The sequence below is a fragment of the Taeniopygia guttata genome, chromosome 4 (assembly GCF_048771995.1).
Source record: "Taeniopygia guttata chromosome 4, bTaeGut7.mat, whole genome shotgun sequence".
NCBI classification, from domain to species: Eukaryota; Metazoa; Chordata; class Aves; order Passeriformes; family Estrildidae; genus Taeniopygia; species Taeniopygia guttata.
This window is the reverse complement of record NC_133028.1, coordinates 61,502,436-61,526,921: the sequence shown is the minus strand read 5'-3', so window position 1 is coordinate 61,526,921 and position 24,486 is coordinate 61,502,436. Positions and strand designations below refer to the sequence as shown.

The 24,486-nt window shown below is 37.2% G+C and overlaps 1 protein-coding gene and 1 long non-coding RNA gene across 15 annotated transcripts in view; one reads left to right on the top strand and one right to left on the bottom strand.

Annotated features, from left to right (window-relative positions):
- Positions 1–15,661, top strand: part of GAB1 (GRB2 associated binding protein 1) — a 96,366-nt gene extending 80,705 nt beyond the window's left edge. For 6 of the 14 annotated variants that reach the window (XM_030271901.4, XM_072928730.1, XM_072928726.1 and 3 more), the window contains 5 exons: positions 8,153–8,242; positions 9,936–10,029; positions 10,368–10,491; positions 13,433–13,555; positions 13,759–15,661. In XM_030271901.4, the coding sequence (XP_030127761.4) occupies positions 8,153–8,242; positions 9,936–10,029; positions 10,368–10,491; positions 13,433–13,555; positions 13,759–13,917 (590 nt within the window). In that variant the 3' untranslated portion in view covers positions 13,918–15,661. Of the gene's footprint in view, positions 1–8,152; positions 8,243–9,935; positions 10,030–10,367; positions 10,492–12,732; positions 12,809–13,432; positions 13,556–13,758 lie in introns of those variants that run through there. The other 8 variants (XM_030271898.4, XM_030271900.4, XM_072928729.1 and 5 more) reach the window with 6 other exon arrangements.
- On the bottom strand, positions 1,875–9,216 carry LOC140684000 (uncharacterized). The gene is made up of 2 exons (XR_012055773.1): positions 8,795–9,216; positions 1,875–2,051 (listed from the first exon to the last, which is right to left on the bottom strand). It is a non-coding gene; the product is annotated as an uncharacterized lncRNA (long non-coding RNA).
- Positions 15,662–24,486: the final 8,825 nt, after the last annotated feature.

Below are 24,486 nucleotides of genomic sequence, written 5' to 3'. Positions count from 1 at the left end.
TTGATTTTTGTATTTCTGCTTTTTGGCTGCTTTAGCTTGCCACAATTGCATGTAGTCCTGATGCTAAATTGGAAGTGTATTTGCTGGTAAAAGGCTTCAAGCAGAAAAAATATTGCATCCACCCATGGAGATGGATCTTGCTCTCTGAATTATTGAAATACAATGACTCGTTCTGCCACAGAGCAAAAATAACATTTGTCACAATGGTGACATGCCTTCTTCAAAATACTGTTTGTCCAAGAAGGAGCAGTAGAATTAAAGATGCCCAGATGTTGTGAGGTGAAGGCGGACTCCTAGACAGATTAGGCAGCAAAGAACAACCACATTCTCTTTTCAAGGGAAAAGTTTGTGGTCAAAACTAAAATTAAAAATACGTGAATTGTTTTTTATGGATCAGGAGGAAGCATTTGAGTGGTGCAGCATTTGAGAGATGGGGGTCTCTGTGAACCTCTGGGTGTGACAGCGACCCCCTCCTGCCCTGGGATTTATTTTCATGGCTAGGGCAGAAGGGTGTCTCATGTTAAAACAAGACTTTAAGACCAAACAACTACAAAAACAGATGTTTGTTGGTTTTTTTTTTTTTTAATTAACAGTTTAGGAGCTGTCCAGAGCAAGTCCTTATAGCTGTGTAACATCATCCCATCTGTAAGGCTGAAATCTCTTAAGAAATATGTGCTTGTCATCTTGACTGATAAAATGCAGTTTTTCAATATCTGAATCAAAGTGTAAAGTCAGCAATGGAATTGGTGATGGTGGAGTTTACTTTCTCAAAATCTCGGCTTGATGCCCAGCTTACATTTAATTGGTAAATTCTTTTTTCTGTGTTATCACATTTCTACCAAAGTGGGCTTTTTGAGATTCTGAAAAGAAATATATGAACAGTGGGCATATGGCTGAACTAACAATGGCCATGATAAAATGAAACTCAAAAGTTAAATCTTATTCATTTGAATATAGTATATGAATGTAATATATGAATGAATGAATATAAATGTCATTTTTGTAAAGTTTTTGATCAATAATACTTAAAAGCGTTTTCTGAGAGAGGTCCTAGTTCCGGGTCATGAGGAGCTGAGATGGAACAATGCCCTCAGGATCACTCAGCAAATTGCTGATAGAGACAATACTGAATTTAGAATTCCCAGCTTACAACACAGTATTGGACTTTGCTTAATTTGTATTGAATAGAAACTCTATTTGTCCAAATATTGTTAGGGTTTAACTGCATTCAAGATTATTTTGAACAATATGTTAAGTCCTAGTTTTGGATTGGGCAGCACAGATTATTTTCCTGATAGCAAAAATAGCCAATAGCTAGTGTGGTGCTTGGGGTCTTTTTTTGCTTCTTGGTGGGGTTTTTGTTTGTTTGTTTGTTTTGATAGCTTATATTTCAACATAAATATATCAGCATTTAATCTGAGAGGCTTCCTACAATTTAAGTCCACATGATTGCCTTTAAAAGAGACTGCTGCTTGGGCCTGGTAATTGTCAGCCCAGCATGTGGTAAACTTGGATTTAGAGACAGTTAGTGATGCACACATTTATTTTCATGCCAAGAAAATACCCAGTTGCAGCTTGAAAACAAGAAAACAAACAAAAGAAACCAAGAGAAAGCAAGAAAATTCTCATGGAGTTGGAAATCATGATTTAAAATGTTTCATTGTTTAATCATTTTTTAAAATGTTAAAAAATTTATCTGGTTGTTTTTGTTATAGTTTTTTTTCTCATTTAAGATGTTAAAAGACATAATCTGTGTGGTTAAACCACGAATATGTGGATTGTTTCTAAACATGTGGCTGTATCTTTGCCACCACTCCTTATAAGCATCTCCCAAATGGATTAACTTCACAGAGAATTCCAGTTTTCTTTATAAAAATAGAGCCCAGGCCCACTTGGAAAAGGTAATTGTGTACAGAGCGTTCCTGTAGCAGGAAGCACCTGCCACATTCTGGTCCCCATAGGACCCACTGTGATGCTTCTGGATGACTGGAATAATCTTCCATTGTTGCAGTGTAGCATGGTGCTCTACAAATCCCAGGCAAAGTAGGTAGCTGTTCAGTAAATTAAGAACTCTCATTAATCATAAAGGTAGTTATAAATAGCCTGATGAACAGTTTCCTTGTTAGACACCCGAACATATAAATATTTAAGTTGGACACTGTCAATATATTGCATGTCCTGATACAGCAGGAGCACCACGCCATCCTTAAATTAAACTTCAGAGAAACACTGACAGCATTTGTGATGATGGGAAGGGACAGTTCTTTTAAAATAATAATAATAATTAGGAACTGGCAACATTTCAGTGTTGATTCTACTGTTGATCAATGATTCTACACTATCATCATTGTCTTGCATCTTCTTTAATGAAGGTTCAGTTGTGTTCTGAGGCTTTAGGACAAGGAGGCATTGAAAATATGAGAATGGTGATTTCTGTCTGCAGCAAGAACTGAACTAAAAATCTGTTGAAAAAGAAACTGTAACTTTTGTGATGACTTTTCTGAACAGAAGTATTGTTCATTTTGCTTTTAAGAAATCCATGCATTTTATCTTCTCTTCTCTCCTGGAAAGAGAATACACCCCTTGTTCATTCCATTTAGGAATTAAAAAAAAATAGGCTTTTGGGGGATGTTTTGGTGCTTCCTCAGAGTTTGTAAAGCAAGTTGAGTACAAATTTACTGATTTCTTTTTCTTTTTTGATCTTCCACAAACTGCCATTTAGCTGAAAATTAGACTTCCACAATGCCTCATGCCTATACTAAATTACTTGTACAAGTCTAGTTTTCATTTAATGGCTTTGAATAACTCCTCGCTGTGATGTACCAGTCCTGAACTTGTAGCTGTGATTTGTCTTCTAAAACTTTGAAACAACGAATAATTTCAATAAAGATTTCATTTGGATGGCTGCATCACAGCTGCAGAGGAAGCTATGCTTTGCTGGACACAATGGTTGTAAAAAAAATTAAACATGCCAGTTTTCTAAAGACAAACTGCAGTACTTACTCTAATACTAGTGCTGGGAATGATTAAGTTTAGGGATTAGGGCTAGGGATTTTTTTTTTAGGTAATTTTAAACTCCAAAGATATGAGGTAGAGCAGGAACAAGAGAACGTGAGTAATAATGCCCTATTTTTAATTATCTTCATAAAATATTTTCTTCTTTGCTGTGCCCTTATCACTTTTTTCAAAAAAAGCATAGTTTTTAATGCACGTATTGTCATGCTATTCCATTACTTTATAATAGGCTTAAGGTTAATCTTTACTTTTCCAGTGAATAATTTATATTTTGTTATTTTTTCTGTGTTTTATTTTTGAAGTCTTTTGGGCTTCGCAAATCTTTGTGCAACATGAAACTGTTCATCCATAAACACTCCAGAAAACTGTACATTGGTTTTAAAACAGTGTTTGTTATTGAATGTTTTCAGTTCATCATGCTTTGGGGGCTTTTAAAATACAGATGTGTAGAGTTACTCAAATTAGAGTAGTTAACTAGTATTTTGATGATTAATAGCTTTGGTATTCACTGAGTAGTTTTATGACATTTGCCATTCTTTGAATACTTTTATAGCATTTGCCAAATATTTTGGGAATACCAGTGAGTGTTAGCTGTCAGATCCAGTTTTTCCAATTCATTCTTAATTTCTGTAGCATTCAAAGTCCCAGTTCACTGTAAAAAGTTATTTTGAGGGGATAAAGATGTCTGAGAAGACTGAAGAGCAGCTCTTTATGTGACTGCATTTTGTATTTCATAATACTGAAGAATAAGTTGATTTCCATTTTTTTTTTTATTGTCTTAAAGAGACCATAGTTAGCAGCATCCATATCTTATCACCAATCAGCACAAAGCATATTATTGATATTCCTGTTTTTTGGTGATATTAGCATGGAAGTCCATTTGAACGTTGTATAACTAAATACATGTTTCTCATTACAAGTATCTTGGCAGGAAACAGTCTTACAAAAACAGAGATGAAAAAGCAAATTCAGGATATTTGTAGAGCTCTGTGTTGAAGACCATGTACTTGGGAATCAGGGTTCACTTGGGTGAGGAAGAGAAAGAGAAGAAAAGCAGGAATTTACTCCGCAGAATTGAAAACCAAATAAATTATTTGGGAGAAAGACAGTGAATTTCAGTCTTGTTTTTTGAGGAAAAATCTACAGTGATTCTGAGTACAGGAATTCTTGGACCTCTGCAAATTTCAGTTTCGTCTAATTACAAAGGAAAGGGGGCAAGATATGTATTTTCTTGATGGAAACAAGGAACTGGGTTAGTTATTTCTCTCTGGAAGTACTTTTGTGTGGATGCAGAACACTTAGGTTGCTGGTTTCTCCTTTTGCTCCCCCCTTCCTCTATCCCAAGCACAGCACTGCTCTAGCATTCCTACATATGATCTCCTTGTCTCATAAGGATTAGTCCTGTTGGCCAGGAAATAAATAATGCATTTCTCAAATTTTATGTTACATTAGTATATTTACCTTAAAAATTTAAGCCCTAAATAGCTGGTATTTAAATGGAAGAGTTGGCCTCTTTTGTGAGGATATTTGCAATTTCCTGATGTGAAATCCCTTGCCAGCAAGCCATGGAGCAAGCATCCAGTCAGGAAAGAAGTGTCCTTAATAGAAATCATGTTTAGTTCTGGTGTTTCAAGGCAATAGTCTGAGAACAAATAAATCTCTTCAGCATTATGTCCTCAAAACAAAAAACATTAGGACCCACCTACATTGATGCAGGAATTTACTGCAGTGGGACTTCCTCTCCCCCAGTATTATATTCCAAGTGTTCTATGGAAAACAGCAAGAGCCAATGCAAAAACTAAAAAGGATTTTTCAGTTTAAACCATTGTTTGAAACAAACTTGAACATGTCACATGGACTCTTCTCCTGGTGACTTCGCAGACAAAGGCAGCATTGACTTGCCCCAAATGTCAGGAGCAGAATTCGTGAATCTGAGTGTGCTCCAGTGCCACAGCCATGATCGCCTGCTCTGCCTGGCAGTTTGTACAAGCAGCCATTTGTTAGAAAAATAGACTTCACTAGTGATTTTTCAGCTCAGAGTGCCCTTGTGCAGTCTGACAGAACCTGCAGAAGCTGAGCTTTTGTCTCCTGGCTGCGGCATTTTGCATTTCACAGGTGGTGACTTGATAGAACAGTAAAAACATCTAATTTTCACTTCTTGTTTGGTTGCTTTCACTTGACATAATTTATTTGGTTTTGGTTTTTGTTTTTCCCTGTGTAGGTTTGCATCCAGTGGTGTTGCAACATTTATTTCCTTTTCAGTTCAAAAAAAAATTAAATTGCATAAATGAAACTTTTTTTTTCCTTTACCCAGATTTATCTTTCCCAGAAGACGTGTGTAAGTTAAAAGTATTATCATTCTTTAGATTAGGTAAATCTGGCCTGTGCGAAGCACAGGAAATGTGTTCCTCAGTATTGCTGGTGTTGGAATGCTGTATGGAGCCAGGCTCTCCATAGAGCCCTACTGTCACTACACTGATTTGACAAACAGCTCTGTGACACTTTAGTGAGCATTTGTGGATAGAACAGATGTGGGAGACCAGCCTGTTGTACAGGTGGGAAACACTTTCCCCTCTATATTTTAATCAGTTTGTTGCTTTTCAGAGATACAGGCATGTGCTCCTGGAGAAAATTGTCTTTTGAAAGCAGTAAGGGATATTATTAAGGGCTTTCAGTGCCCTGGCTCATGTCACTTTATCTTCTTAAATGAGCAAAAACAGGGTGAAAGCATTCTGCAGTTACACAAATAGGTAAGCTCAGATTCGTGATTTTGATCCTGCCCTTCCTTTTTCCTTTGCCTGGTGTCAGATCTTTCCTGTTGCACAGTATAAGCTCCTCAACAGAGGAGTTTTTTGCCTTTGTGTTTTTTGTTTTGTAGGGAGGAAAAAGAAAACACTCTGGACAAATATTTTAATTCCCTGTGACACATTAAATGTGAAGAATTGTATTATCCTGGCTGCTTGGTAGCAGCAAGCTGGTTTGCCACCAAATTTATTGCAATTGAACAGTCTTCCAGCAGCAAGAGATAAAAACTCAGTGAGTTTTGTATGTTCTTGTCTGATGTAGAAGTATTAAAGGGACCGGTACTTATTTATATAGCTCTTCTGAAAATCTGAGTGGTTGTAAGTACTAAATTAAGTGTGAAGCAGACAGTTACATAATATCCACATTTTACAAACAGGGCTAATCCCAATTCAGAAAGGTTGGCTGTGCTTGACCATGTGGCATCATTACCAGAAGGAGAAATAATGAGTTCTTTGAGTTCCTTGAGCTTAGCTCTGTATTATGGGTTTCAGGCACTTCAATCTGTTTGGTTATAAGAGCAGAGGTTATTAAGTGCGTGCTGCTTAAATAATTTAACTCTGTTATCTCTGCTACTTTTCTCTCTGTGCTTACAATCCGTTCTTCTATGTGAGTGCCTATTATATTGAGTTGTATTGGGCCAGATTTCTATTAAATCAGATTATAAAACTGTGAAATACAAAATTATGATCAAGAAATGGTATTCAGCATCAAATTGTCCTTAATAAAAAGTGTTTGGATTTGAACTACGACATTTGTTCCATCAGTTTGAAGATCCTGGTCTTTTTAAATAGGAAGGCTTTTATCAGAGAGTTATAGACAAGGACTTAAGAATACTGGATCAGCTCAGAATTGAGTACACCAACATGTTGGCTCATGCTTTTGACTTGGCTCTAGTCAGAAATACTTCATGTTCTTCTTCACAGTCTGTGTCTTTGGTCAGTATTGCCCAACTGTTCCCCCGTTTCATCAGTACATTGAGGCATTTTTTTGGAGCATCTGATTTTGAATTTGGGAAAGAACTGTCTGTGTAAAAATCATTTCATGTCCTTTTCTTTTTAAGGAAGTTGCTATGCAGCACTACTAATGAATAAATAAATTTTATCTTATCTGCATGGTCTCTCAGAAGCACTGTGTAGAAGTTAAGATACAGTACAAAACCTCTGTGTTTACCTTACTTGTTGTTACTTGATTATTCCCAATACTTCAGTGATAACAGTAATAGAGCACTTCATATGCAAAACCCTTGGGGTAGAGATTTGCAAACTTCTGGTGTTTGTTGCCAAGTTTATTCTTTACAAAGCATTCTCACCCATTGCTAGGAGTACCACACCTGAGTCTGTACCAATCCTTTTCCATTTTCTGCTGTAGGGCAGCTTTCTAACATAACCAGACTTAAACTTTTCTTTTGGTTTATTCATATGGCTTCTTGGTGTACCACTTGAAGGCAATTGCCTTTTTTAATATTAACATGTTGTCAGATAGACTTTAATGAAAGCTTAGGGCTACTACACGTTATTGATCATATTTATTTAAAATAGACGGCATGACCTGGAACACTTGCATAGTTTGGTCAAGTTGGCTAAAGAAAATCCTTGTTTTGGAAGGGGATATGTGTTACTGTCTGTAGGGAGACGATTGGTATTTTCATGCTAGGGTCATTTCTGGTGGAGGTTGGATTGTGCCTTGGTTGGGGGGCAGTATAAAGGCTGGAAACTTAGGAAGAAAATCCTACTGTGTCTGCAGGGTTGGAGTGGTGGGGTTTGGTACAGACAGATGGAGACCTCTAGGGAACAAGTTTAACAAATACACTGTTAAAAAAGATTATTGGGGCATCTCAAGTGGGAGATACACATTGGGTAGAAGACCTCCCAAGAGCACCATAGGAGTGGAGACTCCCAAGAATCATTATTTCCAAAGAAATTTTGTGACTAAGGAGGATTTAATTTCTCTGAGGGTACTTCAACTTGTATCTGAAACATGACTCTTCTCCTTTCATACTAAATATACCTCAAATATGTATTTTTTTTTAATCAAACCAGTTAGTAGTAATGATCAGTTGCAATATTTGTTGATGCACTTTTTAGCCTTTTTGTACAGCTTTTATGTTTGCCTCCAATATATTTATTACTTGCATGCAGTGTTTTCTTTGTTTCTGGTTTGGTCCTTAAGCCCTTAGTGTGTGCCCCAGCTAGACTTCAAAATCGCCTTCAGCAACTTGCTAATGCTTGTGGCATTAACCTTTCTGCAGGGGGTTGTGATGTTTATTTATAAAATTCCAGTTTTCCACTTACAAATAGAATATTATTAAGAGAGTCTTCTTTTTGCCAATTAGGTCAAAGTCCTAAAATTTTAAGACCTAAACCACATGGTTTAGAGCGAACTGATTCACAAACCATAGGTGACTTTACTACACGAAGAAAGGGTATGTACTTTAGCACTGTATGTATATGGGGCTTTATAAAAAGAAGTGAATAAAAAATTAATAAAATTGTACTTTTAGAATAACTCTGGCATATTCTTTTCTGCTATAGTCTGAGGTCATGAATGCATTTTCCATGCCAAGCAACTAGTTTCCTGTATAAGGAATTAAAGATTTTCTGGCTTGAAGAGTGCATGGAAACCTTTCTTTGATATTAGCATGAATGTTCTGATCTCTTAAGTTGTAGCTGTTCATATTTTGTCTATTTATTTAGAGGGAAGTATATAATAACTTGTAAATTGTACATGATAACTTTTAAGTTACTTGAAACTTTTGTTAGGCAATAAGCTGAAATCACAATTCACTCAGGTCTCTTGAAATGAAGCAAAATACTGATCTTCTGATCATACACTAGTACAGACATCTATTTATGCACCTTAAAAAGGATTGCAATTAATTTGATGGGCTTTATTGAAGATGCTGAGTTGGTGCCTTACATAGTCACAAGAAAATTATGAACAACATTAAAAATCTCAGAGAAATATCACTAATTACCTTCGGGTTTTGAAGTCCATTGCAACAGGATGAAGTACTTCTGCTGTTCTTGATGGGCTTTGGACGAAGTCCTGGCTCTGTCTGCTGCAGCAGTGCCTTGCCCACTGTTTATTCCTTGTCTCAGACCTTTACAGAGGACCTGAGCCAATCTGATCAATTTTTGTGTCAGTCGTGCTTTAATATCATCTTGCCTATGTTGCATTCAGTTCTGTCATTATGTGCCTGACACTTGATCTTAGTGAACCTGCCAAGAGGCAGAAAACTCGTGGTGGGAGTGGGCACAAGGAGAGAAAGGGCTGTTTTTATGATGATATTGCATTCTATTTTCTAAAAACAGCTTTAGGGAGGATAAAGTTGACAGCAGTTTGACTCTGTGATTTTTTTTTTCCAAAATCCTTTTTATACTTTGGTTTTTTTCTAATGTTTAGGAGGGGTGAGACATATAAGCTGGAGGGAGGGATAATGTGGGTCTTGCTAATAGCCTACTTATGGTTCTGTTCTGAAACTGGAGTTTAAAAATGGCACTTTTTTTGAGAGCAGTGTTATCTGTCGTGAGTGGCACTTTGCTCTGCTGGACTGTGGATGAGCTCTGAAGTGAGCCAGGCTCCTCCTGCTGGTTGCTCACTTTTGCAGACCTAGTCTTAGCTGCAGGTTCTGCCCACTCGTGGAGCTATGAAACATCACCAGTAAGGGCACAAGTACACAGCGAGGGCAGAGTTTGCATATTAACAGCTGGCCCTGAACCAAGAAAAGTCCCCAGAGCTGGCTCTGCTGAAACAGCCCATCAGCCCTGCCTTGGCTTGCCAGCTCAACAAGTCATCAAGGCAGAATGAGGACAGAACATGGTGTTGCCACTTTCAAAACAGAATTACTACCTATGCTGCAAAATTCTGAAGTTGCAGTGGGTTTTTTGAATTTTATATTTTAATTTTTAAATTGATGTTTCCTCTCATTATCTGGAAAGATTAAAAACATAAGTTAATATATCATGTCTTTCTGAAAATTGAAGTGTCTCCCTTTCCTTACTAGTATTTACTATTTGAAAGATACAGGTTTTTGCTGTATTTAGGCTGTGAAAAGCTATTCAATTTAAGTTGTTTAGGAAAGTTCTGTGCTTTACAATTGTCTGTTTCTTACATAGCAAAACCAGCTCCACTAGAAATAAAACCTCTGCCTGAGTGGGAAGAATTACAAGCTCCAGTTAGATCTCCTATCACCAGAAGCTTTGCACGAGAGTAAGTTTCTTGAATTTTCCTCATTCAGATTAATAATTTCAGTGACAGAAGTGTTAATAAATGTTTGTACATCTGTATCATATCTTTAGCTTGTTTGTTGCTTGAAGTTTCCCTTGGAAGAGTGTGAGTCTGTGTGTGTATTTGTCCATTGAAATAAACTGTGTCCATGTGAAATTTTGTTTTGTGATACTAAATATAAGGGACTGTGTATAATCAAAAAATGTGACACTAGTAAACTTGAATGAAAATTTCAGCTCTAACATGCTTATTTTTGTTGTTTACCAGGAGGTTTAAGATATTGCAGATGTACTGTTTGTAAAATAATTCCTGGTAATTAGCTCCTCCAGGTTTCCCGTGTCTCCCAGACCGGATTCAGTTCATAGCACAACTTCCAGCAGTGACTCGCATGACAGTGAAGAGAATTATGTATCCATGAACCCAAATCAGTCCACTGACGACCCAGTATGTAAAATCTTCGTCTTAACTACTCTCTTCCTGTGCAGTCCTTACTTTTAAATCATGCAAACACACATCCTTCGCTCAGCATCACTCCCTTTATACTTCTACAGAATCAACAGAATCATAAAAAAATCTCCATAGGAAAGCTGTAATTTTGGCAGGATTTCACTGAAGAAGTTAAGAGCATAAAGAGAATGGTTGATACATATATATTATATAAAACAGTATACAACATGACTTTTTTCTCCTTCTTTCCTAGAATCTGTCCCCTCTTTGTAATTTCTTGTAATTTCTGAATACCAGTTCAGTATTATGACATGAAGGGAAGTAAACTGTCCTAGGACCTCTGAGGCATGCTTAAACTGTATTAAAAGGACATCTTCCAGGAAATGTAGAAGGAACGGGGGAAAAAAACGATTGATACTTGTTGTATACGCTCTATGAAAACTGAACCATGTGTATGTTATTAGGCATCTTTCAAAGAAGATAGAAGGAGTCTTTGTGTATTGAGTGTCTGTATTTTTTCCTCTTTGGGGGAGAATTTTCTCAGATAATGAAGCTTCAGATACTTAGCATGGAGTGCAGCTAGTTAGGAAAAGTTAATGATGCACACTCTGGTTTTTCTTTGGTGAGGGAAAGGAGAGAGAGAAAAAGACCCAATAGCAGTAGTTTTAAGGAAGACAAAAGCAGTAGACCTAGGCCTAAACTAAAATGTGGTTTGGAATATGCATACAACACCAGAGGAAACCTGTATCTTGAGCTATGCTTTTCGTTTAGTGTAGAATCATGAAGCAGTTTGGATTGAAAGGGACCTTAAAGATCATCTTGTTCAACCTCCTATGCCATGGGCAGGGACAGTCTACTAGACTGGGTTGTTCAAAGCCCCATGCAGTCAGTTCAGTGCACTCATATGTTTGGGTTCTTAGTAGGGAATACAGCAGTATTTTTCATCTTTAAATCATTTATGTATGACAGCCTTTGGGGAGGGTCTGTCTAGCACCCTTTTTGTTCTGTTTGTATGTCTGCCTTCTTATATGGCATATGCTGGCCCATCTCACTGCCCCTGGACTCTCCTCTCGCAATGCTGTTCACTTTCTTGTCCCGTGCTACTCTGGATCCCCTCCCAGTCTCCTCCTGTGTCCCTGCCCCGCAGCTCGCCACTGCTGCCTCTGGATGCTACATCCCAGGTCCCCCTTGTGCCATTCCCTGTGGGAGCTGGTGGGGTGCAGGCTCCAGAGCCTGCGAAGCGCCCCAAGCTGTACCTTGTGCCGTGCCTGTTGTGCTTCCCAGGGGAAAAGCACTGAGCACGGGGGAACTGCTGATGTTAAATCTTAGCTCCTCTCTTGCAAGGGCCATTGGTAAGTAATGGGTGATGTCCCATTTCACAGGTGCGTCCTATATTACACCAGAGATTAGCCCCACCCGTGCCCAAAGCTCTCCCTGCACAGAATCGCAGTTCAACCCAGGTGTTTCTGTTGATTCTTAAGGCTGTTCCAGGGGCTTAACTTCCATACCAAGATGGTACAATTAATGCTCCAGCTCATTAATATCCTCTGTTTGCTTGCACCAGTCCTATTTTAAGGTTATTCTACAAATTTCCTTTCTGTTTCATTTGCGTGTATTTAAAGTATCTGTTTTCTAATGCATATGTTCTGCCTGCCTAGTTTGTTTGAAATAAGAGATTATTTTTTTGTTTAATGAGTAACAGCTTTTTAAATTTATGCTGGAAACATTGATACAGAATCTGATTTTTGTATCTTTAATACACAGAAATTTGTTCTGAGAATTTGAGAAACAAAAATGAACTTCATATCAGTTGTTTGTGTTTGTCCATGTTACCACTTAATGTTAAATGAGTTGGACAGTAGAGATATAATGGATAACTTAAATTTTAAAAGTCCAGTCCATTTGGCTTTAGCCCATAAAATATTTTATTTCCTAAAGAACCAGAACATTTCCAGCTTTCTCACAGACTTAGTTTTCAAATTTGACTTTTTGAGAATTTTTACTTGTTCCAACTCTATCTTAACAAGGCGTCCATATTTTTTAATCTTTTTCTGTCATCAGCTTTGAAGCATCTTGTTTGAACATGTCATACTTATGTTATATTTAATAAAATCAGCAATATTCTGCTTTTTCTTTCAAGCTGCTCTCAGCCTTACCCCTCTGTCTTTCCTTCTGCCTTCCTCTTCATTTTTTGCTGACTGCTGCCCTCTGTCTTCCTGTTTTTTCTTTATCTTTTAGAGAAGAGTCCTTCTATTGTACTGTTCCTATAACACCTGTTAAGAGGGAGGGATCAGGCTGGGAGAGGACAGAGGAGGTGAGGTTGTAAAAGTCTGGGCTAATTGAAATTTAGGTATATACAATGCAACTTAATTTCAGGCAGCCCTACACATATTTTCCAAAGTATTAATATATTAATCTTGTCAATTGAACAATACTCTTTAATTTTCACCTTAATTGTGATGACTTTTGAATGAAATGTAAAAGTTTAGTTTTTAGCTTTGCCACTTCTGTAAAGCAGAAATTATTGTAGGTATTTAACAACAATTGAGGGAAATAGAGAAGTTTGTGCTGAAGTAATGCTAAATTTGAGATATAATAACTACACTTAAAAAGAATAAAACATGATCTGTTCTTTTTTCATTATATGAAGAGGCCATTAAGTGGAAAGCACAGATGGGTTTGGTGGCAGCCTTAAATTTGGGAGGGTGGTTTTCAGGTTTTTTCCTCCCACTGGGTTTTTACTCTGTCCCATTTTTGACATAGAATGTATTCCTTTGCCATACAGGGTCAATGAAATTTGCATGATTTAAGTGATTGCAAGAGTCTCAGTAATTTTCTTAACCTTTTACATTTTTGGTAGTTTATAATAAGCATATTTGATAATGTGGACCACTAGTTTGTACATTCGTAGATGAAGTTGTTTATACTATGATTTCAGAATTTGTTTGGAAGCAATAGCCTTGATGGAGGAAGCAGCCCTATGGTAAAACCTAAAGGAGATAAGCAAGTGGAATATTTAGATCTGGACCTAGATTCGGGAAAGTCTACCCCGCCTCGTAAGGTAAGCAGATGTTCAGCTCTTGCTGTTGTGCCATCAGGAGTTCAAAATTGCCTTCAGCAAGATCTCTTAGTGGTCATTTCTCAAATGATTAGTGGATAGACAGTGCTGGACCTTTCAGAGAAACCAGTGCTTGTTCTGTGTCTGGGACACCTACTTGCTTTTTTGTTGTTAATTTACTTGAACTTGTTTCTCACCGTTCCCAGAAGAAGAACAGTGGCTCAGGCAGCAGCGTGGCAGACGAGAGGGTTGATTACGTTGTGGTGGACCAGCAGAAAACGCTGGCCCTGAAGAGCACGCGAGAGGCATGGACTGATGGCAGACAGTCTACGGAGTCCGAGACACCCACGAAAAGTGTGAAGTGAAAACACTGCTTTGTCTTTGAAGAATGGAGAGAACTGAATTTTGAAGAATCACAGAACCATAATGGTAGTGTTGTTCAGCTGTACAGTACCTGATTCCCTGGGGTGGGAATCAGTTCCTCACCAAATAGGTTGGAAGCCAAAAGACACTTTGAATATATCAAAGGAACTTTAAGATCATGAATTGGCTCTGTGGTGTCTGGAAAAATCACAGCCTGTAAATAACCTGTAAAATAATCTCACTTAGCTTTCAGAAAGTCTTTTGTTCTGTAGTTAACACATTTGTGGTATTACAGTGTTTATGCACTTTCTCAGTTACAATGTTGGTTCAGGTATTCACAGTTAGTGTACCTTAATGTCTAATTCATCTGGAGAATTCTTTTTTCATTACACTACTATTCCTCACAATTTTAGGTTAATTAAGCTACATGTAGATATGGAAATTAATATTTGGACTTCATTTTAACAACTCAAAATTTATTTTGCAGAAATACTTTCACAATTGAATAATCTACTTGAAATGCCAAGAGACAACTGTTAGTTACATACTTGTTTATATTTAATACATACAAGATTATTTGGAAGTCTACAGGTTACCTTCCTAACAAAAAATTGCTGTGAGTTAATAATAATGAACTGTACTGGGTTTAGACCTAAAATCCTGGCTTATATGTTAGTTGTTAGTGGTGGAACTTCTATTGTATTTTATTAATGACAGTGTTCTGTGTTCAGTGGGTGAAGATTCTGCAGGGTGGGATCTTACACTTTCAAAGACTGAATAATTAAATGTCAAGTAAGCCTGCAAACCACTGATGGCATGCAGTAATATTGTGATCTCACACTTATTAACAAGAAATAACCTTTATATTATTTACAGAAGGTAGAGTATATAAATCAGGTACGTACCAAGCACTGTTGTGCTAATACACTGATCAGGTTTAGACAATGAGCTTTAGTTTTGTACTGTTTAGAAGTTCTAATGTCAGTTTTCAGTACAAGATTAATGGGACAGTTTGACTTTCACTTTTTGTAGTGCTAGCAAAATACTGTGATTTTGAATTAGACATTAATTCAAATGGAAATACTATGTTTTAACACCATAGTGCCCTTCTTATGAGCTCTATTTTACTTTAATCTCCTGCTTGGCCTTATATTTAAATTCCTATGCAACTGATATTTTATATCTCTGTTTTTAAAAATTAGATAATATACCTGAATGATCCCCTTGTAAACCACTTGTTGCTCTTTCCTGGTACCGGATTTTAAACTCTGTATACTGTGATCCTTTATTTTACTATGCCAGTTCCAAATAATAATCTGCCTTGGTTTAGAAACAATTTTTTGTTATTTGGAAGAAGATAGAATTCTTTAAATACATGAATGAGTTAGGTCTAGATAGAAAACTTACTAACACTTTTGTTTTATACAAATGTCCTCAATTAAGTGGTTGGTTTCATTTTATTGCCCAGTTGGTGTTTTTTTGTCCAGATCATTTAAAAGTTGAGTTTAAAGCTGCGTTGTTTTCTGGCATGTTGGCCTTCATACTGTGCCTAATCTACCATTGGTTGTTTCTCTTCCCTAACAGCCACAATTTACAGTATGTAAATTTTCTTATTCTTAACAAAGGTTTTTTTAAAATTAGTAATATTTTGATGCTTTGAATGTTCATTTTAAAAAAGAAACTAAACACAGTGCATTTTGAGGTGAATTTTAAATAAATCAAGTTGTTCTGTTTTGGTGTGTAAAATGTGTAAACTGTCGTGTAAAGCAGCAAACGGATGTCAGTGTGTCTGGGAAGGTGCCTGGATACAAACCACATTTTTTCAGAATTGTAGATGTACAGCTAGAACATTTTTAACTTGGATCTCTGATTTAAAACCGTGTGCCAAGAAGCCAAATAATGTGAATTCCCACTCTTTTGGGAGTCAGGAAAAAATCAGTCTCCTAAGCCGTCCTTCTCTTGCTGAGCTTGTGATAGAAAATGAGTTTGCTCTAAGTTTGCTGATATCAGTCCTTGATTTACAGATTACACTTACTCTTTCTTCATTTAAAATTTGGCAGGATTCACAACAACATTATTTGTTATTATGATTGAGAATCCACTCTTAATTTCTAGGCTTTTCCCTTTTCTTTTGTGAAGGAAAACAGGAGTTTCCACACTGTACAGACAGTGTAAGATTTTCTAAGTAGCAGTCTACAATTTCTCTTTAATTAGATTTCTAAGCAGTTTTCTCCCCCATATTCCAGTATTACATTTTCCATACTTACATGCTGTCCATGGTATGTTCAGAATCAGAGGTGTGATATTAACATTTGATGCTTCAGGTGTGATATTAACTTTTGATATTAACCAGTGAAGCTACAGGGGCTTCACAGTGCAGATCTGTCTCAGCTCTTGGATGGTCTAAGGATGTGAATATAAAATTGAAAATGTGGCTCCTGAAGTTGTAGGTGATAGAAAGCAAGTGGAACTGATATCAGCCCTGTGTCACTTCCAGTTACTGGCTTTGTGAGGACATTCTAGTTGGAGGCAAGCTGGTGGAAACTTTAGTAGATAGTGGTGCAGAAGTAGTTTGTCAACGTTGTTTCTCAAGTGTTCTTTTTTCAAACAGGTAAGTTTTCTCTTGTTTCACTTAAACTCTATATTACCAGTTGCAGATACAGTTTTCATTGCTGTATGTGTCATTATAAATTGCAAATATATATGTGCAATATGTCTTTTACAAATACACAACATCTTGCTCTTGAAAATCAGAAGAAAACTTGGAGCCTCGTACACTAAGATTGACTTGAGAGGTGATTTGATATAATTTCTTGGTGTGATCTGAGCATTTCTTTATCTGCTGAGTACCAATAGCCACACTTTTACACACTGTGATATAATGACTATTACCTCATGAAGTGCAGGTGCAAACACAGCTGCTCTGTTCCACTAGAACTTTGTAATGTGACATGGAAAAAGGTGAAAATGTGGTCATTAGTCTTTTTTCTTTACTGATATTTGTATTTATGTAAAAAAAATAATAACCCATTCATGTGTGACAATTGAGACATAGTGCCACACCTAGGAGTACAGTCAAATTACAGTATGGCTGTTTTGATTAAGTAGTTTACAATTTATTGCTTCTTGTAGCTAATTAGGGAGTCATGTGCACCTCTGTAGCTTTTACAGTGCACTTATAAGCCCAGCAAGATTTTTATCACAGTGAAATTTAAGTTTAGCTATTACTCCAGCAGTAAATTTTTGTGTGTGTATGTATACATGTATATGTATATATTATATATGTGTAGTATTCTTGCAAAAGTACTTTGGAAACTTAGCAGCCCCAGAGAAAAGTTCCATTCCCTCCTTAGCTTTTAGTTTGTATCATGAAAAGTGAATGGATGTTTCTTTGCTCAAGGAGAAGGTACTGCCATACAATATCAGTGGGCAATTTGGACAACAGTAGTGTCACTTCATCTGTTGAAATATTTTATACCTGTAGTTCTTAAGAAGCTCAGCACTATCCACAGATTAACTTAAATTTCAAGATTATTCTCCATATTTCCTAGATCTGCTCTTGATCTCTGTATATTGCACCTAACTGCTTCTTAAATGTTAATTTCTTGTGGTTTGTTTTATTTCTTGGGGATACTAATATGGCCATGACCACAAAAAAATGTGTTTGTCCAGCAATTAGTGTAATAAGTGTCCCACAAAAACATTGTGTTGATTGGGTGTAGATGAAACCAAATCCCAAGCAATGAGGTTTCTGGATTTTGCTGTAACTGAGCACACATTTTGAGTTCAGCTCTCAGCCTGACAAGGTGCAGAGTGGGATACAAACAAAAGGTGTTGAGAGGGTTATGAACAATAGCTTTGACATTTTAAGTTTTCCAGAATATGTTTATGGTTCCACAGCCCTGATGTTAATTTTCAGTAGCAAAAGTGGGAGGAGAACAGGTATTGGATGCATGACCAGTTGAAAGGTTTTTGCCATCTCGTTGTTAAGTAAAGAGAACTAGACAGTTCTGGTGCCAATTATTTTCTTTCTAGATGGTCTAGAAAAAAAAATTTCCATGTTTCATTTGAAGGGGATGATCTGTTTTCTTCAGCTTTTTTATAAGAAGCAGGTTAGCTGAAGTGGACAGTTGTGTAATCTGCTGTGCACACACACAAAATGTTTAACTTTAATATATGCTAAAATGGAATAGAATAAAATCCTGTACATTTTAGAACATAAAGCACCAAGTTGGCAAAATGGAGACATTCAAAGTTTGCCTGCAATTATAAAGCCAGTAGTAATGTAGTAATGATCATGATTTGCTCTTGAAAATTCTCCCAGGATCTCTCATCATTGTCAAGCCTTTTCCTGGAAAGTTGTATCTGCAGTGAAATAAAAAGAAAATGTGTATCACATTTTCAGAAAGGCCAATCCTAATAAGATTTTAATAAATGATGTTTGAGGTCCTGGGTTTAATGTGTGTGTGGGGCTTGCACAAGGTACCCAGACAGCTTGACTGTTTTAATCAGAAGGCCAGAAGAGGAGGAAAATATAAATATGCCTTATTTTCCCTGAATTCCTACCAGACTTTAAAATATGTAAATTTTAGTATTTTTATGTGCTTTTTAGGGAATATACTTTAGAGGAAAGAATCGCTACTTGCGTCTGTGCACTGGTGCTGTTTTTTGCACAATTATAAACTGTGCAGACTACCTGAAGGTTTAAGGGGTTTTTCTTTCTATTTTGTGTTAAGAGGTGAAGGATGCAGGCCTGGGAGTTTAGGGATGCCTCAAATTGGCCTGCTAGTGCACCTCAGAGTCTGGAGTTAATTGCATCAAAACAGTGATTCAACCCTCTGCTGAGGTGATCTTCATAATAATACCTATAAATCATGGTGTGTATATTTAATTTTTTTTTTAATTAATCATAATTGAAACCCAAATGCTGGAAACAAATAGTGTTCAGAGGTAAGGTCCCCAGTTAGGCATAGAGCAGCATGTGAAAAGGCATTACGTGTAACAGGGCTCAAATTCCCCAGGCACACAAATCCTTTTAGGATCTTTTGATTTAGAATTTAATATTCAAGGCACCGCTGTCCCCTTTAAGTAAGTGAATGTTACAAGAACTTTTTCAAAATCTAATTTCGACTCAATTACATAAATATAAGTTTAGAAATTGAATTTGAAAAACACACCTTGTGTTATAACTATGTTTTTTTCTTCCATAAATGAAAGAAGTGATAATTCTTAAGACATTTTTGCCTTTAGTTCCACTCACTAACAGCCCAATATGAGGAAGCACAAAATAAACTTGACTCTTGAATTTTATAAAAAGAAGGAAAAAAGTAAAGGAGCCACTTAGGACCAGGATTTAGCCTGTGATCTCCTCATACGCCATGTGGTGCAGCTGCCCCCAATTCCAGTGCTCAGTTTAAAAGCTGGGACACAGATCCTGTGGCCAGTACCAGGGAAGCACCAACAAGCTCTGAAAAAGTGGTTTGCTTAAAAACAGTATCAAGAGTTGAAGCAAAAATTTAGTCTTTGAGAGTGTTGGTGGGTTTGTTTCCTCTGTGTAAAATGAATAGGTAGGATAATATTTAGGATTGTGATGCAAGTATACTCAGTGCCACCCTTTAGGAGCTGTGCTGTATGTCACTATGAATACTATTGTTCACCCCATTTTTTTGGTATTTGTGGTCTGTATTTTTTGTACAGCATTTGGTATACCAGGAGAAGGGCTGTCTTTAAAGTGTGGGATGAAGAATCAGAAAACGTTGGCTCCCGATAACATTTTAAGTTTAAGGATAAATTTCCAATGGATAGTTCTAAGATCTTGAGATTTTCCTTTAGTAGGCGCATTGTGTATAAGGATGGAAACTTGAAATTAAGTAAGAAGTTATTGTTCTGTAAATAGAACTGTAAAACATTTTTTTTAAATTAAAATATCTAAAATTATCCACTTTGTACACACAGTATCAGACTTTTCTCGTAGTAGTTTTTATCTCCAGCAACATCATGATCTGAATAAATGCTGTTACATTTTCTCCAGGACACTTAGTTCTTTGGTGAAGTCTTATTTTGATTTCCTGTGTCTTTCTGACATGAATTTTCCCCCAACTATTCTCTTTAATTGAAGGAGGGTTGAAAACCAATTACTTTTATAAAAGCTGCTCTGTGTTTTGTAAGCGAGCAGAAGGTTTTTTTAATGTAGCAAATCTCTGTTGTGATTCAGAATAATCACTACTGCAGAAAGGAATTCAGACGATGTATACAAAGCAGTAACTCCAAAGCAGTGAGTATAGGCTCATACAAAAAGCATATTCATGTCTAAAACCAAAGGCTCAGGAAATACACATGGCAGAAAACAACCACAGCCCACAGCACACATGAGGGTCCACCATTTTTGCAATAAAAGCTGTGTTGGAAGCTGATGTGTGTCCTATGTATTCTGATACTATAGTTACAGGTAAGTAGATACTTATCAATGTTAACTGTCAAGGTGTTTTTCAAAGTCTTTAATAGAGTATTTAAGTATCTAAACACTGTGGGGAAAATTGGCCCACATGACAACTGAGAAGAAACATAGCAACATAAGAAAGGCAAGAAAATAATGAAAATCAGATTAAGATGCCATGGCAGAGGCATCAATGTATGAAATTTGGGTGTAGAGGTAGATAGATACTTAGGTATATGTAGAATCCAACTAGAACTGTTACTGAAGGGATAAAACTGCCCATGTAGTTAAAATAGAAAAATTAAAGTATTATGTCTTGCTTAAAAAAACAACTTCTTCAGATTTATCCCTATCTTTCGCTGAAGGTCTATATCCAACTTCTTTAAGTCCCTTTTTGCTCTAAGGATAACAGCAGTAGGAGGAAATCTTGATGATCTCAAAGGTCTTTTCCAACCTAGTTAATTCTGTGATTCTGTAAGTCAAGTGGCTTAACTGTTGTGCCCATACCTGGAGGTAAGTTTTCCAAAAGAGTCTTTCCTTGCCTTGTCTCACTCTGGTTGCAGTACTGTAAGGTGAGGAGTGAACTTCATTAAAGGAAACAGGGCCAGGGCAGAACCTGGTTGCTGAGATGGAGGAGAAACTGGAGTTTTGAAAATTGAATGATCTGTGTCTGTGTTTGTGCATTATTTTTTATACAAAAATTTATTTTACATATTGAAAAAATATATATGCTTGCCTTTTGGTTGAGCTTTTCAGTCATAGCAGCAAAGAAATAAAATCTAAAAGCATTTTATTAGTTCTGGGTTTTTTTTCTGTGAGAGTGCTGCTTGTTACAGAATCTCCATTCTTCGAGGATTTCTGTAATGAGTATCAGCATTTGACTCCATATGGGGTCATCTTTTTTTGCATGGGTAAAATTTATTGATCAAAGGGATTGTTTTAAACTAGGCACAAGCAGAGTCTGATACGCTATCTGCATGCCATGTTGCTGTTACCAAATATTCTCTCATTTGTGGTTGGGCACAATTTGAAAAACGTTTGGTCTTCACATGTCACTATTTTTGCAGTCTACTTTTTGAAGGTAGACACACGACAGGCTTACCGTTTGCTTAAGCACAGCAGATGAAGTCTGGGCTGTTTCTTTTCTGTGAAAGTTTAATTTTACCAGGATGGCTACACTGAAATTTGAACAATCTCAATGTCATCTTCATGGTACTCAAAATTTAAAAAGCACAAGGATGAAATGTATACACCTACATATGTTAAACTCTAAAAAGTTTCCATTGCATTAAGGAATCTACTGAAATTAATATATGGTATTGTTTGCATATGTTGGGTTTGGTTTTTTTTTTTTTTTTTGTGGGGATGGATTTTTTTAATACTGTAAATCAATGCATTGACAGTTACGATAAGGCTGATGACAGTGACCTTTGCTGATGGGCAGTGTTTTGGGGTTTTTGTTTTATTTTGGGGGTGTTTTTTGGGTTTTTAAAAATAGATATAGCATGATTTTGATGACTTCTTTGACTGTTGATCATGTGTGTGTGTGTACACCACCTCTTGCCTGCAGCACTGTTAATCTGAGGCTAGAAGAAAAGTGACAGTGACAGAAGTGATGGCTTTGAAATAATTCTAATTGTATTTACTCTTGATGGGATAGTCCAGCTCAACATCAGCCTTGTGAGGAGGAGAACTGGCAGTATCTCATTTCGCATGGGTAGTATCTTGCTTTGGCATTGTAAACTAAAAAAAATTACAATCCCCCACCTAAGATCTGAACACAAACCAAGTTCTTACCCCTCTCTTACCTTCTTGAACCCAAATGAGCATATCATGGAGCAACTACAAACAACTCTGTTTCATTCCTTCTGTTTCCCAAATTTTGGGAAGTTTTACAGTTTTGATACATGTTCAGCAATGCCTATTAGCATACTTGCTGCACAGCTAATAGTATCAGAGTTGCTTTTACTTGTGGTGTTTCAATTTCTTGTTTAACAAGGAGCCATCTAAAGAATATTAATTAAAATTATGATTGCACAACTAAGCAACAAAATTGAAAGATGTGTCACCTGAGAGATTTGACAAAAATCTGTTATTAAATTGTTCTTTACTAACTTCATAAGCATCTTAGTAATTAGTTTTCTCTACTGTTGGGTAGTGGCTGAGAGGGGATTTCTTGCTTTACTGTGCATTTGACCATTATGTAGGTGTTCAGTAGATTCAGTAACCTCTGTTATGAATTTCTTTATGCCATTGGTTGCTTTCAATTTAAGGTCTTCATATCTGGACTCTGTATGGACTGTTATGGTTTTGTGTGTTCATGAACATTTTCATGTTAACTTGGAAAGTCCTCTTTCCTGCTTTGGTTGGGGTGTTTCTTTGGAGGGGGGTGGTTTGGTTGTTGTTGTTGGGTGGGGTTTTGTTTCAGTTTTGGTTTTCTGGAGGTTTTTTGCATAGTCTTCTGCTCTGCTTTCAGGACTTCAGAAAATTCAAAGAAAATTTAGAGCCTTTTGTCTTTTAACTTTTGGCAAGTTTTTTTTTTTTCCAATTATTTTGCCTGTTGATGTAGAGGTGAACATTCACCTTTTCTGATACCAAGCACACAAATATCTCAACACCCCCACACCCTGGCATGGTGCTGTTTTATTTTGCTAGATGGCCAAGGATCAATGAGATTTGGATGGAGTTGTGCTTTTTTCCCTTCCCCATCAAGCCAGATCCTACCTGTCAGTTGTAGTCTAAGAGATGGTGTCAAAGGTGTTGAAATATCCTCACCACTCTTCCCAAACACCCAACTTTTTCCCAAGGGCCTTCTACCCCATTTTCCTTCACCAGTGATTCTCCATGTGTGGTTTTGTTTGTGTGCTTTGCAGGGGAGGCAAAAGATGAAAAATGGGAAAGGGGGAATATAGTTCCCTTCCCACCATGACCTACACTCCTCACCACACAGAGAGCACTGCATTATCTGGAGCAGCTCTGGGAGAGGGGCAGGAGCTGAGGCACAGCAGGTGGACACAAAACTATGCTGGAAGAGTAGAGCTGGCTAGAATAACACAGTTATTTTAATTTGTAATTTGCTGCCACATGTATTTTAAAAGTTCAAGCTGTGTACCTGAATGAAAAGCATTTAGCAAAGCTCAGGGACAGAGTTTTCATCTGTGATAAGAGAGGACAACGAGGAGTTGGAAAAATATGTCAGTAAATTTGTGATTAGCTGAGAAATCCTATTCTAGGAAAATTGATATTTTCTGGGAATTTATTCTTCTGAGCAGTTCTAGCAGAAAAAAAGTGACACCATCTTTTGGAAATGTCAAAGCTAATAATGTTAACTTCAAAAAATATTAAAGGATGCCTGTAATAAAAGACAATGGAATGAAGGTTGTAATAATCATCATGAAGATGGTCTGTTTTGCTGCTACATTCCAGGTTACAGTGGTTTCTCAGAATGTGGAAGATGCAGCTTCACAAACCTATGGAGTGCATTCAGTGACTGCATCTACGCTGACAACTCTTGTGAATATTGCTGGAATACCTACAGGTGTGTCAAATCTGCAGAAGATGTAAAGAGCAATTCGGATGATGTGGAGAACATGACTGTCCACATTGTGAACCAGTCAGGGGAGTTTTGCTTCTAACTAGCTCAGGTCTGGCCCTTTGGACAGCCTCTGTTAGCACCTGGAGTGCAATAGTAGTGCTCTTAAGCAGATTTTCCTGTTCAGTTTTATCCTATTCCGTGCACTCCAGGGTTCTGGGATGCATGCTCTGGTAGGTGGCACCTGGCAGGTTATCTGTGAGGAGGTGGACTCCTCCCATAAACAAAAAGCATTGCAGGTGTAGATCTGCTCAATCACATCCTAAAGCAGGGGGCTGCAGCCCGCGATGCTTCAAGCTGGGAGCAGACACTGTTGTTCTATTTAGGTTACAAAACTGTACTTCTGTGCCTACAAACTTGGCCTGGCTCCATCAGCCTGAGCAAGTGGACTTTAGAGGGTGGCTCTGTGTGACACCCTTTCTGTGAGTGTTCAAGTCCCTCTACCCAGAGCTCATGGAGAGATGAGGAGCCCATAGAGCAACCTGAAGCTGCCTTTTCAGTAACTTATAGTATAGCACACTGCTGTCACCTACTTTAACCACG